This window comes from Mchenga conophoros, linkage group LG18 (genome assembly GCF_057382185.1).
Source record: "Mchenga conophoros isolate Kocher_MC1m ecotype Shallow Benthic linkage group LG18, M_conophoros_male_GT1.1, whole genome shotgun sequence".
Taxonomy (NCBI): Eukaryota; Metazoa; Chordata; class Actinopteri; order Cichliformes; family Cichlidae; genus Mchenga; species Mchenga conophoros.
Genome location: NC_140543.1, coordinates 8,218,264 through 8,237,671, shown reverse-complemented (window position 1 = coordinate 8,237,671; position 19,408 = coordinate 8,218,264). Strand labels below are relative to the sequence as shown.

Below are 19,408 nucleotides of genomic sequence, written 5' to 3'. Positions count from 1 at the left end.
CCGCCTTGTTGACATTTCTGACTGCTGGTAGCAAAGATGCCACATAATCTGAAATCACTAGCTCCCCCTTGCCCTGGTCCGCTGCAATTACGCCAACACAAGGCCCCGTCCTGACAGACGAGACAAAATGTCGGAATCGCTCAGGTCACATGACTCCTTTGTACTCAGAAAATCACCTCACGCACAAATATGCCGGTCAAACCGGACAATTTTATCCAATAACGACACAAAGCATCCCCGCTTTGCCCAAAAATCCGTCCGAGCCCCGTATATGAGTCGTTTGCGGCACAAAACCGTCGTGTTTCTCCTGAGAAAATTGGCGGCCATTTTGTGAAAGCTTGCGCAGAAAAAAGAGGGACGCCTGTGATCACGTAAAAATGAAACAAAACGTATAAATTCATATTTTCAAACGGTTAAAGCATACCGATTCCTCTTCTTTCTCCATCCCCGTCGGCATCTGCGGCACTGCCCGGTTAATTGATGCATATTCGTGTAGGTCGGGTAAATCCTCACAACGGAAGACGGGTAGTGGCTTGGAAGCGTCCAGCGCCCGTGCCCGAAACGACAATTTACTCATTTTTCACAATTCGAGGTGCAATATAAATCTATCCGATCTCCTAATATTCACAACGGTACCGAGTGGAGCTTTCATGGATGTTTCTGTGCGGTTAGTCTCTATTCTAACGTTCGAATGGTTGTAGCTTGTATTTAGGGCGTCGCCAACGGAGCCGGGGGAAGGCCCGGATCTTGGTCGCTCTCTCTCGGACTGTTTTTTTCCGACGCTCCGCTCCCTACCGTTGGTTCAGTGCGCCATGGACAACATGGCGGACATTTAAAACTCGTTTGCTCTGTTTCGCTCGGAGCGGTCCAACCCCCAGTTCGTGGACCGACCATTCCCACACGGTCCCGAGCGCTTGCGCGTTGCGGGGGTAGGGGGAAGGGGGTATTTCTTGCAAACTAACTCCGTTTCCACACATACACATAAATTATTGAAATAAGCACCGGGAATGGCCGAAATGTATATCGTAAACTAAAACGAAATAAATTTTCAAATAAATAAATTAAATGACAAAAGTAAAGTTGTTCTATACCCCCTTTAAAAAATAGTAAATGAAAGAAAATAAAAATGCGATTTTAAAAACATAAATAAAAAGTGGGACTACTGGAATAACAGGACTACGGTTAAAAAAACAAAACAAAAACAAAAAAAACCACTGCCAACTGTATTTAGCACAACAAATAAAAAAAGATACCCCTATTTAAAAATGCATTTAATATATAATGAATAATTTCTACTTTTGAAAAAGAAAAAAAAAACACTTAAAACTTTGTAAACAAATTGTAAACAAATAAAATGAATTTGAAAAAGGTATTTAATATTGCATGGTGTACATTTTCTCTATTGTGTAGTATTATTGTCATGGGTTACTTTATTGCTTCTTCTATATTTTTTTTTCCTTTTAATTTTGCTGTTGTAATAAAGTGAATTTCCCAACTGTGGGACATACAAGCTATCTTACTGCAGTGTATTTTACGTTTTGGTTAACAAAATTAGAGACAGACTAGCTGCAGGCTAATGCAGCTAACAGAGATAACTGTTAACTGAGCTGAAACAACTACAGTGATTCATTACAGCTCATCAATCTGATCAACAGCCCTGCATTTATTGGCAAGGAATGACAAACAATGTCATTTAATTGTATTTTTTCCACCCAAACCTTTGTCATATATGAAAATGAATAAAAATACTACTAATTACTACTATACATTGGAAGTTTTCACTATAGTGTATTTTATGCTTTGATAAACAATACAGGAGGCACAAAAATCTTAAAAATAACTACAGCCAACGCCTTTAACACCACAGGGTAGAGACAGCTGTCCCTTTGAACCACACAGAAAGAACAACCCGGATCCACTGAAACTTATCACTCTGATCTGACCACAGCCCATCATTAAAACCCCCCAGAAACGTTTATTCCCGGTGATACGCCTCACCATGTGAGCACAACGCTGCCCTCTTCTGGTCTGACAGGCAAAGGATCAAATCACCAGCATGCATGTTGGCACTCGCTGCCTGCCATTTCTCTGTGAGTGCATCACAAACTGTGTGCATCGTTTTGAGTGCATGTATTATTATATGTATCAGTTAAAAGCTTAAAAGTGACCATGCTTATCCCAGCAGGCTGAAGTTGTGGTGCTTTCAGGGTAAGACTAGCACAAAGGTATGGTTTGAGTATGCTACTCAAGTGACCCCCCCAAAGAAATACACGCACACAAAAAAAAAAACCACACACCAAACCCAAACACTTACAACATTAATTTAACATTGTTACCTGTTGATGGTGGTGACATGTTTCTTAGCCAGGATCCACCCAGGGGACCTGAGGTTTTCTTTTCATCAATAAATCCATAGATGGTGCCATGAAGACCTGCAAGCAAATTGACAACAGCGCAGGGACATTTAGTCAAAAAGCTCACGCTTGATGAGTTTTTCACATGTAGTTTAAAAGGAGATTTAGATCCTGTTGGTCTGGGTGGAGCAAAAACAAAATCCACCACCTGTTTGTAATTGTCAGAAGGGCCTCCTGGTCTGGCCATCCAACAACTACACCTGGCTGTGTTGGTGGGTAACACACAAAGGCACTCAAATGGACCAAAAGGAGTTTATTTGTGTGCAACAAGGGGTTTTAAACTGAAATGGCACGTTTATTGAACATTTTCCAACAGGAAGATCTGCTTCATATTTGTACATTACTCTCACATTCTTGCCCAACAGCACACAAAATGCAGCATCTGCAGCTCCATAATCATCATCCTTAGTCTGATATATCTACTATCCTTTCTCTGTACACGTCTAAACCCCCTCAGACATGCCTCTCTAATCCTGGTCCCTCTAAACAAGAACTTTAGCATCTTCAACTCTGCAATTTCCCGCTCGGCTTCCTCTCTTTTTTGTCAGTGCCACCGTCTCCAAACCACAGATCACAATAGGTCATGCTACCATGTTGTAAACCTTCCCTTTCACTATTACTACCATCCTTCTTCCAAATCCACTCCATTGTGCCTGCACTCTCTTCTTCACCTCTCTTGTGCACTGTCTCTTGCTTTGGATGGTCGATCCCAAGTATTTCAATTCATCTACCTTCAAGTACCTCTGCTCCTTGCATCGTTACTGTTACACCCATTTCCCTCTCATTCACACATGTATTCTGTCATGTTCCAACTAGGGCTGCCACGTTTAGTCGACCCGTCACGGTTATGTCGACTATCAAAACCGTCGACGACTAATTTAATAGTCGACGCGTCGTTTGAAGCTTCGTAAGATCCTGAAAGACGCAGAAACAAGTAGTAGGATTCAAGAGTGGAATAACGGACTGAAACAGAAGATGGCAGCAGTGCATCTACAAGGATGCCAGCTGCCATTAAAGGCTAAAGAAGAAGACGCAGTTTCCAGTATCGTAGCTGTCGAAATTCAGTGGCTGCATCCTCTGGAGGCCGCATTTGTAGGCCGATTACGTGACAGGCAAATTTGAAGACTCCGACAAATGCGGCCGACAAATGCATCCTCCTTTTCCCCAGATTTGAATCATGGGTTGGGCGTGTCCTTCATTGCCCAACCTATCCCAGAATTCATAGCGCGGCCCATCCAATTCCAGTTTCCAACATTGCGGCAGCTACTTAGTTTTAATATTACACTTTCTAGGTCACAAAATAAACTTTTAAGATATTTTCAGGCAAGAATGTAGCTGTGTAAACTTCAAATAACTGCTAGGTTTATCAAGACAACACATATTCCCAAAAGTGCTCCGACGTTTTCAGAGACGAGCTGATTGGGAGATCAAGGCTCACTAGAGCCGGCGAGAACACCGAACTCCCGGCACATCGTTTTCAGACCCCCGTGGTCTTTTGCTACTCAGGTTAAACATGATATATAAGTCAGTTAGATGACTTAAAATGTTATATTGTTTGGCTTTGTTCAGTGTTTTATTTGTTTCTGAGTAAATCAGTTTGGCTGAGATTAAAGTTACAGTTTTCACAGCTGAATAAACGTCAAACAGAAAACTGATTAAACAGAAGTGTGAGGTGGTCGAGAATTTACTCCAGTGTCCTGTTATATTTTAGATAGCAAGGAGCAGACGGCTGAGTTTATTAAACTCCACCGAGACAATCTGCAAATTTCATTAAAAGTTTAACAAACTATCATCTTGTCTTTATTTTTAGTTAGCACATACCTTAAACACTTAAAGCTGTAAGCTAATGATAGTTATATAAGAGCAGCTGCATGCTGGAGCAATAAGCTGTACGTTTTATGTTCAATGGATGCATGATCTGATTAGTCGACTAATTGCAAAAATAATCGGTGACTAGTCGACTATCAAAATAATCGTTTGTGGCAGCCCTAGTTCCAACTGACTTTCATTCCTCTTCTCTCCAGAGCATACCTCCACCTCTTACAGACTCTCTTCCACCTACTCTCACCACAGATCACAATGTTGTCTGTAAACATTGTTCACAGAGACTTCTGGGGTCCGTTCTTCGTACCTCGCTAAGTGAGTTAGCTGGATTTGATTGTTGACGATTTCGCGTGATCCTGGATCGTTCGGTTCTCCGAAGCTCATCCGGGACTTGCTGTCATAGCAACAGATCCGTAAGCGTAAACCTGCTCGGGAGCAGGTTTACTTTATGTAAACAGGATTAGATCGCGGCCACTCAGGTATGTCCGCTTCATTTATACGAAAGCAACAGCGATATTTTACCACTGTTTTACCATAAATAAATATTATCAATGTAACTAAAGTTAATGCAGCACTTGATCCTTTTATTGATTCCATACAGATACATACAGGTCATTTCCTAAAAAAAGGGAAATGTACTATTAATCATTCTATTTCATGTATTTGATTATTTCAGATGTAATTCATATTTCAGAGTAGTAATTGTAAATTACTTCATGTAATCAAGATGAGAGACCACGGCTATAAAAGCGAAGGTGGACTTGGGAAGCCTGTCGCTGCCATGTCCTGTCCGTATACGCGAGCCACCCATTGCGGAAGGTGCAAGATTGATAAGGAGAGTCCTCAGAATTCAGCGTATATTGCGGGACAGACAGGATCCTTTAGCTCAGCGCGACAGTGTGCTCATAGAGAGATATCGGTTTTCCCGTGAGGGTATTATTTACTTAACTAACTTGTTGACGAGGGGGTGCAGGACCACCACCTGTCTTTTTTTGCTCTGCCCTTTTCTTGGTTGCTGTTATAAACAAACAAACAGATTATTTCAGGGTCTCTTTCCAAGAGACTAAAAGCAATATAAGTGATAAATATTACCATTCTGTAGAATATTCTTATATTTCACTTTTACTTGTTCCCATGTTCTAGTGGGTCCTGTTGTGGCTCTAATGTGAAAGAGGATATAATGTAATATAATATAATATAATATAGTGTAATATAATAAATTTACCCTACCGCCTACTGGTGTTGGCCAGAGGGGCCGATGGCGCGATATGGCAGCCTGGCTTCTGTCAGTCTGCCCCAGGGCAGCTGTGACTACAACCGTAGCTGGCTCCACCAGTGTGTGAATGTGAGAGTGAATGAATAGTGGCATTGTAAAGCGCTTTGGGTGCCTTGAAAAGCGCTATATAAATCCAATCCATTATTATTATTATTATTATTAAATTACTTACGAGTTTGATTTGTCAGCAACTTTCTGCCAGCCCTCGCTCCTTGCTTTTGCAGTCTTTGCAGTGTTCCCTTGCATTTTAATTACACTCTGAAACTCCTGAAATCCCTCAATCAAGAGTTCTTGCTCTGCTGCCGAAAAATACCGAGCGCGCTCCTTCGACATTTTCGCCGACCAATCAAAGGGTTGCCGATCAATGTTTCTACTATCGATGCGTAGCCCCTGTTAAGCCACATTACTCACATTACTTCATCCAGTGATCTCACATTACTTCATCCAGCTATACTAATCGTCAACAACAGGTGTGTTCGGAGAACCGGAATAGCAAGCTCAAAGTTAGCGCGATGATTTGATCCTGGATGTGTCATTTGATCTTGGATGTAGTAAGCGAGGTACCTCATCTGTCCATCAGCAGTTCAAGACAGAAGAGGTTCAGAGGCAATCCCTGAACCCATCCATCACTCCTACTGCACACGTTCCCACCGCTCTTCAACAAGTCTTTCCCATACCTTCATGTCATGGCTCATCAACTCTATCCCTGTGTAGCGACTGCAGTTCTGCACTTCACCTTTGTTCTCAAAAGTTGGCATTCTCACATTCTCCAAGATTGTTTAACACAATCTGATTAAAAAGTCCACTTGGAGACTCAGTCCCACAAAGGGGGTTATCGTCTCGATAAGTTAAACCAGGGTTTCACAACATAGCTGTGAGCGTGTTCATGTGAAAGAGTCAGTGTTGGGAGCATTTGATTTATCAAACATTGACGGGTTTGCTGGCAGCAGTGTGCCTGATTTTATAAAGTTAGATAAAACTATCGTATTAGAATAAATATAAAGATGTTAAAACACAAAATACAGGCTGAAAGTAACACAGCCGAAGGCGAGTCCACTACGTGTTTGGGTACGTGTGTGAGGAAAAGTATGAATGTCAAAGTACTTTAACCACTTTGGCCAGGAAGACTGGAAAAAAAATCTAGTATATTAATGAAGTTTAGCCTATTAGAAATCAGGATGTAAAGCTGACAAACAGGTTGTCATTAGGGGAGGTTAATTTTTAAATACAACAGCCACAGGCCCAGAATTTAGACACAGGCTTGGTCTATGTGCAAATTTGATATAAGTTCAACAAGTATAAACATGTGATTTACGATCATATACATGGTATATAGAACAATAAAATTGTTATAAAAAGGGTTTTTAGCCAAAAGGAAAAACCAGGAAATAGGTTTCTTTAAGAATCTATATTTATTATTAATGCTCATCAGGAAAAGAAAAAACCTTAAGACACCTTAGAACCTCTTATTATTCACACACAGATGTCCAAGGGATTTCCAGGAATAATTCTGTTTTCTGGAGAACTAACTTATCAGTAGCTGGTGAATTAAAACCTGTTAATCTCTAATCTCAAACTTAGCCTGCTTCGGAGCTGGTTACGGCCGCAGTATATGTTACCATGGTGATCTACACCGTTAAGCAATTAATCACTTTTGTAACTCTTAAAACACTGTTAACCCCAAAGCCTGCTTTGTAAACAAAAGGCCTCAGGCGTGTCACGGCATCCTCCACCTTTGGACCTAAGCCCTTCTGTTTATCCAGTGAAACATGTCTACTACATGCGGCATCATCCACTGTCCGCAGCAGGCTGACATTTTATGAAGGTAACTAGGTAAGGTACTTACCTTTAATTCGCTGTTAAGTGTCAGCAGACAGACAATAAGTGTTTGTTTAGATCAAGAAGGATCCCTAACCAGTGATGAATCTACATGTTGGACTTGCAGGTCTCTCCATCTCGCCTAAGAGGAGGAAATCTTTCTGCAAACAGTTGCAGTCTGACTTGGACTGGCTGCAACCACTCTCAGAGACATTGTCAAAGGTTTGCAAATCATTCCTATGCTATCTATAAATGTAGACAAATTCATCATGTTGTCATCGGTCTGAGTCACAATTCGAGGGAACTTGACTCTTATAGAAGAGGAAGGTTGCTTAGCACAAAGTTAATAGTTAAATGTGATTTTTTTTTGTCTAGATGGACAGCAACACTACGTGATTTTCGATGATTTATACCTGGAAATTGCTGTATTATCAGAAACCGATTGCGGTGACCCCATTCCATATGTAACATTTATGGTAGGTTTTGGTTACAGTGTTGGTATGCTTGACAATTTCATTTGGAGCAAATACAAAACATGAATAATTGAAGTGAGATAACTTTATCTTTGGATAGAACAATAACTTTGAGGACATAGTTTGCACTTGGAAAAAAGGTGATAAATAATAATATATGTTTGTGCAGTGCAGAGTATTGCACTATGTTAATTAATATAACATGAATATAGTATTGTGATAATATGATATTGTGGGATGTCTGGTGAATCCCATCTTTACTAGCGAAGGTTTAAGAAGCTATTTTAGAGAGAACAACTCTGACATTTATGTCTAAAACAAGAGTAATGGGAAATAGATCGGATTTACAAAGCATATTTTGGTGCCTACCTACAAGGAAATTCAGTTTTATTTATCAAATGTTAACTATCTGGGATTCAAAGTAAAGCTTTGTACCGTGATGAAGTGTGTCATCTACTGTTTTGACTGTAACCGAGCTCCCTGCTGTGCGCAAACACACACATGAGCCCAATTCATTTATATTAAGAGGCACAGCATTACTGTGGTCATCGACTCCTGCTGTGACACATGAAAACCTATATCTATAACATTTTACTTGAAAAGAAATTGGCAGGCTACATTTAAGATAAAAAACTGTAAAAGGTACTTGCATTTGTCAGTACTTTTATACCTTATTTAATGATTTCTTAAAGTTTCTTATAAGCAGTTTATTTGGTATAATTGTAAATGCAGTGTCAGTAATATTACAATGCTCGATAGTTTCCTTCTCTTAGATATTTCACCTTTTATGCTGCCTGCCACTGTCATGAGGTTATGACTAAAATATGGCTAGTGGGACATGTGCATGTTTCTAGGTTTTGAAACAAATAAAGTCTGTGTAATGCAGTTATTATAACAGCTGCTGGATGCTTTCCAAATTAGCCAAGCCCAAATTAAGCTGTATTGGAGAATAAAGCCTTGAAATCTGTTTTAATTTCCAGAAACTTTGAGTAAAGGCGTTCTGAGGACAAGGCCTCAACTGCCCTGTGGTTATGCAAAAAAGACAAGAGCTTGAGTGACATACTTTTAGTAAGTTAAGCTTGTGACCTTGAGATTTATACTTCTAAAAACATCTAAAAAAAAAAAAATACAAAAGAGACTACCTCAAACTAAATACATTACTTTCATACCTCACATACTTTGGGTCAGCACACAACACAAAAGTGCCATGTGGGTGGGGTTTGTCCCACAAAAAGTTCACATAATCACAGGAAAACACGAGAAACATTGTCCTCGTCTGATTTACATCCAGTCTAATGCAGAAGATGAGGCAACCCCAGCATAGTTTTTATCCCAAGCAGGCCTTTATTACTAATTATTAACTAATAATGACAGCACAACTAGTCACCATGAGGCAGTTCCCATTTGAGCTTCATCCAGCCAAGCAGGCCAGGACGGTCAGAGGTCTTCGTCTGGCTGGGTGTTTTATGAAAGGAGCTACTGTAGGTTAGATAATACAGTGGAGTGGGGCATAAGGCTATGATCCAGACCCATACAGGCCAGGGCCAAGCAGTTCCCTAGCAGACCACAGGAGCTGCCTGGCACTGTTCAGCCACACACCCTAAAGCCTATGATCCCCCAGTGCTACATTTCCAACGATGATGATGGAAATTCCAGAGAAGAAATCATATTTAAAAAATTACCTGCAGCCTCTCAATGAGGAAGCCACCTTTTGCTCATGTTCTCTTACCCCCCCTCAAATAACCCCGATCAGATTTCCGACATCTTATTTTTCCACCTAACTGTAACAACTAGAGTATTAGATTTTTTTTGTTTTATAAAAACAATAAACGTTTCATCCGAACATATCGATCCATATCACGGTCTCCTAGCTTCGGGAGGTGGCAAAGTGATTAGAAACTTGTGGTTTTAATGCTGAATCGCATCCAGCTGACCAGCCAGGAATTTGATTGCGTGTATGAAATCATCTGATGCCAGAAAACACTAATCACGATGGGCCTTTTTTCCAGGCGACCATCGATTCAAGTTAAAAACATTGCAGAAAAATACTCACCAAGTCGACCATCGGTCACACGTCGGGGATTTATAAATAGATGGGCAATATTTCTGCAAGTCAGAAGTTAAAAAAAAAAAAAAAAACGACAGGCAACACGACGCAGCTAGCCACAGAGGCACCCAACTACCACTGGCGTTAGCCACAGCTACTTCTTCTAGTTGGCTTCATAATAAAAGCCGGTCGGTCCGCCGGTGTCCGGGCAGGCAGAGCCATTGTCCGGTGTAGATCTACCAAAAAACGGCTTATTTTGGCTGCTGAAAAGTCCATGTCGATGTAAAGCTGGCTGAAACTAGAGAGGTGGAAACCAAAGTGCTACTGTTGGGGGTTAACAACTTTGCTGTAAACGACGCGATCTGATTGGCCCGCCGAGGCCACCAATCACCTGTGGAGAGCACCCGACTCAAGGCGTCACGCTCCACGGGGATGGAGTGCAACGTGATTGGCTGGCGACGTCACGACGAGCGTTAGCTTGTAGCTGATTTACATGCTAAAATAAACAAATAAAAGTATAAAATGAAAGCAAATAAAGCTATATACAAAAAAGAAAGATCTGCTAAACGTAGAATAGCAAAAAAATATTTCTATTCTGTATGACTGAGGTTTTTAGATTATTACATTTTAAATTGATTTGATCAGTGATTTATTTATTTAGTTTTACTCACTGAACTTTTATTCGAATCCATTTTTCCCTACTTTTTTTTTTTTTAATTATTGAACTATTTTGCTAATGCATTCATATATTTTGAGCTATGCGATTCTTGCGATTTTTTTTTTTTTTTTTTGTAAAGGAATGTCTGTAATACATAATACATAAACAATGACTTCAACAGGTCTCTTGAGTTTCTTTTTAAGAATTGTTTTCATACATTCAGAATATCTTTGAATACAGAGAAAACAAAACGAGGGATTTTTCTCCCTTTTCTTCTTTGATACCAGACACCTGGTATTCAAAAAATAAAAAATAAAAAAAATCATGAAATGAAGCAACAGCAACTCTACTGCTGCAGAAAAAAAAAATGGTCAAACATGTTTATCTCTCTTATTTTCTGTCCCCCCCATTTTTCTCTTACATTACTGTAAAAGTAGGGCAGTTTAATCATGCATACTGCATGCATTTTAATTGTATTACTTTAACTTATATTACTATATAGTACTTCGATCATTTTTGAATTAAACAGGATAAAACATTTAAATGCTTGATAATTTCATAATGTAAACAAATAAAATAAGAACACTACCCGCTACTATACCTACAGTCTTGTTGTTATGCCTGTAAACAAAACCATCCACACTTCTCATTGGAGCGTCATCTTGTCATTTTTAACGTCATGATGTAAGTTTCCACTGCATCAAATCTTCAGCAAATACACAATGACACTTAACAATATGGGTCCATTTTCTTTTTTTAGGGGTTTATTCAATAAATAATTCCAGAAAACAGAATCGCAATTGTGAATGTGATGGAGAAATCAACAAAGGCACTTAAACGTTGATGACAGGCGTAGCCTTCCAAAAGTTCTCTTATCAATCCTCTTTTTTTCATCATCCCCATTTCTTTTTAATTAAGCACGTTTGATCGAGGCACCTCTGAAAGAGTTAGGTGTAGTAACTCAGATGTAAAACAGGACACTTGCCCCCCATTCACATTGTACAAATAAAAACAATATAAGCAAATTTAGTCAGCAAATAAGGCAGAATTGTGTGTATTTGGCATTGCTGAGAAGAATAAAAGGACCTGAGTTGGCTTTAAATTAAGCAAGTAAAACCTGGAGCTGAACAGTAAGACTACTGTACACCGCTGCCCTTCATCAGGTAAGGCAACCCAAGAAAATCTTTTCTCCACAAAGACACATTTAATAAAAATGATTGTTCAGACGGATTATGTCACTTTGAAAACAAACATACCATCACCCCCAGCTCTGTTCTGTGAATACATGTATGGCTTTACACAGAACACAGGAAAACAAAAAGAAAAGAAAAAAAACACTTCCTGTACACACCCCGCTGCTGCCAAACCCGGCACTACATCTGAAGGGCTCGATCCAAAGAGACGCCCACTCATTGAAAATGATTAAAGACACAGTAAAACTTTTGTATGCCTGTTTCTGAAACACTGATTGCCTCCTACTCTGCACTGTATGCATGCACGCTAATTTGGAAAGAAACCCTTCCTTTACTGTCCATTATCAACATTCATTTCAACCGCTCATCGAAACACTGATGGCTTCTATTTAACAAAAAAAAATTCTCTCAACAAAACCAAAACTTAAAAACCACACGTTTATACATACTGTACAAATTACAGATGATGCATAGAAGATCAAAAGTTAATAGAACGGAGCCGCAAAATGCAATGCTATTATTTGGTGGCTACAACAACAAACAGACAAACAAAAACAGTGAGCATTATAAAACCCGCCCCTCCCGCTTTCTTTTCCATACAGTGTTGTCACGAAGTAGGCTAAGCTCCATCATTTTCCCTCGTACTTTGGATTGATGACAGTTGTTACGGCACTTTTGTAGATCGGATTCTCACCCTGAGAAATGCAAAGAAAAGAGAAAGAAAAGTGAGTAAACCGTTGCAAACACAGTAAATGCATCACTGAGACACAGCACTCAAAAGAACAGGGAAAACATGCATAACCTTTTCATGTTTGTGTGCCAGCTGCTTACAAATTGATACTTGAACCTCTCTTTTCCCTAGCAAGCGGGTCCACACACTCAAAATACTGACAGTATCCTTTTTAAACTATTTAGTAGGTTTAATTTAATTGAAGAAAATGTGCTCCTTTTTTAATTAAACTGTGCTTTCCCTCTTGTTTGAACTCTGAACTAGTTCCTGACAGCTTTATGTTTATTTTTTCATCTGTCCTAAAAGCAGCTGACAATCCAAACTCCATTTTCCCTGGAGGTTTTTCTTTGGGTCGGGCAGCATAGGGCTGTGGTTAGTACCATCACATCACAGCAAGAAGATCCTGGGTTAAAATCTGCTCTGGGGTTCTCTGTGTGGGGTACTCCAGCTTCATCCCACAACACAAAGGCATGCATGAAGTTAGGTTAATTGACAGTATATGTAAAAAGTGAGCATGAATGGTTCTGCCTCTCATGTTAGCTCTGCAACAAAGCGGCGATCTGTCCAGGGTGTTGTAGCAGGGCAGAGGTTCCGGTTTTTGTTTTCACATGTGCTGTTTTAAGCTTTGCCTGTTTGTAGATGATGCAGCTGCTTTTTTATGTTTATAGGAGAAAGTTTTCCTACAGAGATACACGTTAATCACCAAATGTGAAAATAAATCTGCTTTCCAATGTTTCCAGGATATAAATTTATGGTTAGACATGCATATAAATTCACAACATGCGGACACTAAACTTATTTCATTGCTGCACTCATGCAAGAAGGAGCAATACAAACTTTGACCTAAAGGGCAGCGGCTTTATTCCCATAGCTGGGATTGTGGAACTGGTTAATAGGACTCTTGTATATGGGGTTCCCTTGCTAACAAGAAAAAGAAGGAAGATGAATGGAAAAAACTGAAGAAAGAAATGGAGAGAATCAGGAAAAGCACTGGAAAGGATAGAAAACAGTCTAAGAAGGCAATACATTATAGTAACTAATTAGCGTTGTAATTATTACTACCAGTCATTAGTGCTGCACAGTTTCTGTTTAGTAGTTTGTTTCCTACTTTCTTTAAAACTGTTTTTATATTTATTCTTCTTCCTTATAGGTTCCACTTGTGTTGCCAAAACATTTGATAATAAAATAAAATCTTAAAAAACTAATTTTCTTTAAAAAGGTTTGCTGAAACTAGGAAGAACAGACTTGAATACCATTTAAAAAAAACCAAAAAAAAAACAACCCAACTGACTGTAACATAGTCCACTTCATGACATGTTTATCAGAAGAAATTCAAAGCCATCTACTGTGTGTCTGTAATGTGGTAAATAATAGTATTTAAAGTCCTCTGGCTGTGATTTGTGTTCTGCTTTTTCCCTTCAAATCGTAAACACTGCTGCTGTAACTGCCTCACACTGAGCAGCAGCTGCTGCTGAACTTTCCATCAGTGGTCATTCTGCAGGCTTCCTCGCTCTGCTCCGTTGCCTTTTATGGTCATGCAGTTGTGGCATGTGGACGGCGAGTGGCAGCACCAGCAGCAGAGAAAAGGCCACTCCCTGCCCTCAGTGAATAGAGAACTAACACAACTGCATAGAGCTGGGGTTCATTGAGGACTGAGTACAGGCCACACAGTGAGAGGCATATCCTCATGATTACCTCACATTTTTGCCTAGAGAGCTTTGTCACATGCACAATCCTGGAAAAATCTGTAAAGTTACACTCATCTTTTTGTTTAACACTTACAGTTTAAAGTGGACTCATTTTACTGAATCTTCTAGCTCTACTGGAGTAGCTCTGCATAAGTCTCAGTCTAAAATGACCCGTATCTTATAACACTCTCACCATCTAAAACAAGCAGCCTCCTTCTATACCAAATTTAACCTGCGGACTGTGACACAATGGCTTAAATAACTAGCTCTTTCAGCATGGTAAATTTTTTTAAAGCATAAACCCGAGTGAACGGCTCTGTCATTTAGTGCTGTGGATGATGCGGTTCTACTACTCACCGTGTCCCATTTGGCATTCATCTTCTCCTTCTCAAACTTGGCGAACTCTCGGCGGTCGTGGATGATCATGAGCAGCTTCCAGATGAGCAGCAGTGCGAGGCCGATGAGCACAATGCCCGCTACCACACCTGCCACGATGGGGATGATGTCAGGTCCTGACGGGCAGTCTAACGGAAAAGGAAAGCAAAGACACCCAATGAAAACGGTTGCTCATATAAAGAACAAAAATGTAATTATCATAAACAGAAAATAAGTAATCATTGATATTAATGGCTATTTTCTTGATTTCTTAAAAGTAGGGAAGATTTGCCATCTCATCTATTAAACTGTCTATTGCATCTGCTTTTGTAACAATAAACAGAAAGCAAGTAAAAGGATGATCAGACAAAATCAGCTCAGTGTGACCGTACCCAGTTTCTCTACCACAAAGACTTCCTTGGTGGAATTCTTGGTGATGGCGTAGGTGTAGTAGAACCAGCAGTCGTTTGCATCCTTCTCTTTGCAGTGGGTCAGGGGGAAGCTCTGGTCTGTGGGCTGAGGTAGATCTTTTCGGTCCTTCACCTTTATTAGGTTGAAGTAGCTGCACTCCTTTTGGCACATCTCCTTCTTCTCGCCATCCCCAAACGCTCTGCACTGCACACAATCTCTGTGGAAGCACAGCGTGGTTTACTCACCACAGTGTTTTATATTCGAGACGCCAGACATTATAACCGCCATGCTGGAAAACAGTCGTCAGGTCTGAACTGCCACACATGAAAAAAACGAGTGAAAATCTAACTGTTTAGATAAAGGATGATGTGATCATTTTAATACAGTGAGAACTCTTAATTTTAACTCTTAGTTTTACATTTTGTTTTTGATTTATTGTACTTTGGGTTAATTTCCACAGTGAGTTTGTTCATTTTAGTTTTTACTGTTGAAAATGTTTAGTGTCAGTTCAGAACAGGAATTAAAGGCATTTATTTTGTGAGAGCCTCAGTCATACAGACATCCCCCGCTTAAACATAAAGGCCTCTCTATTGACAAAGTCTAAAACTAAAGACATGAACTAAAACTAACAGCATTTCTTCCACAGAGTTTGTTTTGTCATTTGTCATAGGCTTATTCTATGCACTGCAAGCACATCATCTAATTTAGAATCACAAGCACGTCTCTGGGAGGAAACGCAGGCACCTGGAAGATTTCATGAAATTACTGGGAAAACATGAAACTCCACACCCAAAGGCTCCCAGTGACAAGGACCCAGGCAGAACCTTGTTGGCATCCTGCAAACTGCCTGATGTGTTTTTTTTAAGTGTTCCTTGAATTGTTTTGTAATGTGTATCAAATAAGTTTTAATGACTATGAATTATTATAGTCTCTGAGATGATTTGTTATGAAATTCTAGTTAAAAATCAAAGATAAATCTTTTGGCTTTTAACTAGAATTTAATCATAAATCACATGACTCAGTTTGGCATACAACTTCTAAGCTTACATGTTAAAACAGACTTTACATTTTTAGATTTCTATATGTTGTTTCTCCAACCAAAGATGAAAGCTTCACACTCACTTGTGCTCAGTGCAGACACCGGGGCAGGTCGGACAGACCTCACATGTCGGACCCTGGAATTTGGGGTCTTCGCATTTACAGATTCCACACTCGCATTTGCCGCGGCCATTACAGAGCTGCCCATTCTTGGCAAGGCAGGTGGATTCATCCAGGGAACATTCACAGGCATTGCCTGTGTAGTTGGTGTCACAGATGCACTTCCTGCATTCGCAGCGTCCATGTCCTAATGGAGCACAGGCATCAAACACATTCAGTGTGGAGTTAAATCAATCATACTTTCAAATGAGTTTACTTCTGTAACCCTTACCTCCGCAGAGCAAGTTGCCAGAGCGGTCGCAGTTGAAGTTGTCGCACTCACAGTACTTGCCACTGTAGACTTCTGCAGGATTCTCCCGCTTCTTACATTCGCAGGTGCCACAGAGGCACTCGCCATTGTTGCTACAGATATCTGTACTGTTGGGTTTTCTGCAGTTAGCATCCAGGTCGTCTGACCGGACTTCGTCTTTGCTGCACTCACATTCACGCCCAATACGTCCTTCGTTACATCTGCCACAGAACAACAAAAGTTTAATTATTCAAGTTTTAGTGTCACATTACAAGCAGCAATAAGTCTCTTGACTATTTAGGTGGATGATTAAAGTATGCCACTGAAATCATAAATCCAGCTTTTAATCAAATTACTTAAATATGTTGAGGAATATTTTGAAATTACAGACCCACACATCCTTATGCTCCATCATACATGGCTCAGCAGCTCTACATCTCTCTGCATCAATGCACATCAATACTTACTTGCAGGCTCCACATTCAAAAATCCCGTTTCCCCCGTGGCACTTCGGACTGTTGGGCTCTCCCTTTTTGGCACATTCACAGTCACAGATGAAATTGAGCTCTATCGCCACCTCCTCATTGAAGCCCAGCGGTTTCACTGTAATGACCTCAGGCTTGCCACCTGAAGGACACTTCTGAGATTCAATAGAGATCTTAAAAGACACCTGGAAACCAGAGAGAATCACACCGTATGAGGAGGATGCCATCAAGGTAACTGTTTTTCTTTTTGTATGATTGTCACATTTAAATGTTTCAGATCATCAAATAAATGTATTTGACTCAATACATTTTCCCCAGAGTATCTAAACCCTTTCTTTTTCTCAGATATAATTTTTGGTTTGCTTGTTTTACACTCGTCAGCACATGGAAACCAAGCCTGAATCCTATTACCTCGTCGCCAATGGAGATGTTAGTGCACTTCCTGCCGTTGTCCTCTGTTCCTCGCACACCGTTTTTACAGAAGGCTTTGTACGAGATAGAAACGCCCTCGGGCAGCTTGCTGTTCTCCAGAATCACCTCAGATGACAAAGACTGCAAAAAAGAAAAAGATAAGAATCAAACATTTATTAAACTTTGTCTCTCTACAGATGAGTAGCAGCTTATAACTAACTTAAGTAATAATTAATTCCTTACAATTAAGATGTATTTTTGGGAGTGGCACAGCTAAGGCATAGCTGTCACTTGGGTTTGTTTATGATGGAAGAGAGAAAGTATTCATGCACACAGGTGAAGAGGAAAGCACCAGTTATCAGTTCCTCAAATTTGGCTGATTATTTGCGTTGAATTTCTCTGGATGTGACCTCTTACGTTTATGTTACATTTCGTTACCTGTAATCTTCACGTGCTCAGATGAAGATGACAAATGCCTGGCTATGTATACATGAGAAATAACTCAATGCTAAATCAATCCCCGATCATCAGGGGAGAGTCTAAGATCACGTGATGATTGTGCAGTTCAACTTACATTGTAGGCATCAATGATGAGTTTGATGACATTACTGGAGTTGGAGGAAAGCGTGCCGACAGCTGATTTGGGAATAAGATTTTTCAACTCCTGTAAGAGAAACGAGAGTCAAAAGAAAGAATTAACATACATGAATCATATCCTGTGAATTACATAAAAAAAAATTGGAGCTGATCTATCGGTTGGATGATATTCCTAACTAAATTGTGAAATACAGTGCTGGAAAGTTATTACATTTTCCTGCAATGAGAAATTCTTTGAAAGCAGAAAGGAAAATCACCAGCGTTGTGATTGGTTTTTTGACCTTGTTTTGTTAACTGAGGTATAATTTTCTGAAATATAATGTAATTTTTAAAAAAAAATAAGATAATAGATTTCATGTCTAATGGTAAATGGCCTGTGTTTGTGTAGCATTTTTCTAGTCCCTAAGGACCCCAAAGCGCTTTACACGTTCAGTCATCCACCCGTTCACACACACACATTCAGACACTGGTGACGGTAAGCTACATTGTAGCCACAGCCGCCCTAGGGTGCACTGACAGAGGCGATGGACCAATGGACCAATCAACCACCCAACACCCATTCTGAGCCAAAAAACATTATATAATAAAACAAATATTGATAGACATATATACATAACAATACAGGGTTTTTTGACCTTCCCAGTGTGGGTTCTGCTTGTATAAAAAAAGAAAAAGAATAGTATTCAAACACAATGTACAAAGGTTACCTGGTAAACAGGCTGAAATTCCTCAGTTACAGCAAAGATGGTCTGAATGTTGTGATCACTCAACTTCTGGACCAGGTGAGCAATAGAGGGATAATCCTGTTAAACATACAAAACAAACTTAACAAAGAATATGGGTCATGTGAAGATACAATTAATGAACAGACGATAAAACTGAGACCATTATTAAAAAAGGTGAACATATAACAGCTCTCATTCTCAGTCAGCTCTCCCTGGATTTACTGTTAGTGTTAAAGACATGATGGTACATACGTAGTAGTGGCTCATACTGTACACGTTGTTTTCCAGGTGACACTTCCCATCGTTGGGGAGGACAATGCCGCCCAGCTTGCCGTCTCCAGCGAAGTGGAAACCAGCATCAGTGGAAAACACCAGCAGACGAGTCACGTTCCTCCAGCCAATTTGCTCCTGGGATCAAAACAAGAAGATATCCTTATTTATCTTATTTATACTTATTTGTATTCTATGCATTTTGCAGGCACAGAAGAATAGAAAAAACAAACAAAAAAAAAAACCACACACACAAAAAAAAAAAAGCTTAATTAATTAAACGCTCACCTCACAGACTGCCACCTGCATGATGGCATCAAACCCCCCCTCTGGAGAGTCCAGGTTTCCTGAGATCTGCTGCTGACTGACCAGCTGGTTAAACCTGTCTCCGTTGCTGGTGAGCTTCAGGACGTTCTTGTAGCTGAAGGGGCTCGTACAGTTCTCGTTGTTGGAACAGGGGTTGATTAGCCTGGCAGGTGTGGTGCTGATGTAAGGCATGACCGTTTTCTCCACAAAGGAGCCAAAACCTTAAGGCGAAACAAAAAAGGAGAGCATTTCTTAACTTG

The 19,408-nt window shown here is 40.0% G+C and overlaps 2 protein-coding genes across 6 annotated transcripts in view; both read right to left on the bottom strand.

Annotated features, from left to right (window-relative positions):
- The window catches only part of LOC146553141 (enhancer of polycomb homolog 1-like), a 35,827-nt gene extending 25,625 nt beyond the window's left edge, over window positions 1–10,202 (bottom strand). The window contains exons 1-2 of one of the 3 annotated variants that reach the window (XM_085254775.1): window positions 9,859–10,202; window positions 2,337–2,432 (exon numbers count right to left, since the gene is read on the bottom strand). Coding sequence is in view for 2 of the 3 variants with exons in the window: in XM_085254774.1 (XP_085110900.1) it covers window positions 425–577 (153 nt within the window). In the remaining variant the exon portion in view is untranslated. Of the gene's footprint in view, window positions 1–424; window positions 892–2,336; window positions 2,433–9,858 lie in introns of those variants that run through there. The other 2 variants (XM_085254774.1, XM_085254772.1) reach the window with 2 other exon arrangements.
- Window positions 10,203–11,252: 1,050 nt separating this feature from the next.
- LOC146553140 (integrin beta-1-like) overlaps window positions 11,253–19,408 on the bottom strand; it is a 28,065-nt gene continuing 19,909 nt past the window's right edge. For 2 of the 3 annotated variants that reach the window (XM_085254777.1, XM_085254776.1), the window contains 12 exons: window positions 19,131–19,369; window positions 18,825–18,980; window positions 18,555–18,650; window positions 17,825–17,914; window positions 17,251–17,391; window positions 16,822–17,024; window positions 16,337–16,575; window positions 16,030–16,252; window positions 14,889–15,124; window positions 14,479–14,645; window positions 13,277–13,354; window positions 11,253–12,398 (listed from right to left, as the gene is read on the bottom strand). In XM_085254777.1, the coding sequence (XP_085110903.1) occupies window positions 13,277–13,354; window positions 14,479–14,645; window positions 14,889–15,124; window positions 16,030–16,252; window positions 16,337–16,575; window positions 16,822–17,024; window positions 17,251–17,391; window positions 17,825–17,914; window positions 18,555–18,650; window positions 18,825–18,980; window positions 19,131–19,369 (1,868 nt within the window). In that variant the 3' untranslated portion in view covers window positions 11,253–12,398. The remainder of the gene's footprint in view (window positions 12,399–13,276; window positions 13,355–14,478; window positions 14,646–14,888; window positions 15,125–16,029; window positions 16,253–16,336; window positions 16,576–16,821; window positions 17,025–17,250; window positions 17,392–17,824; window positions 17,915–18,554; window positions 18,651–18,824; window positions 18,981–19,130; window positions 19,370–19,408) is intronic. The other variant, XM_085254778.1, reaches the window with a different exon arrangement.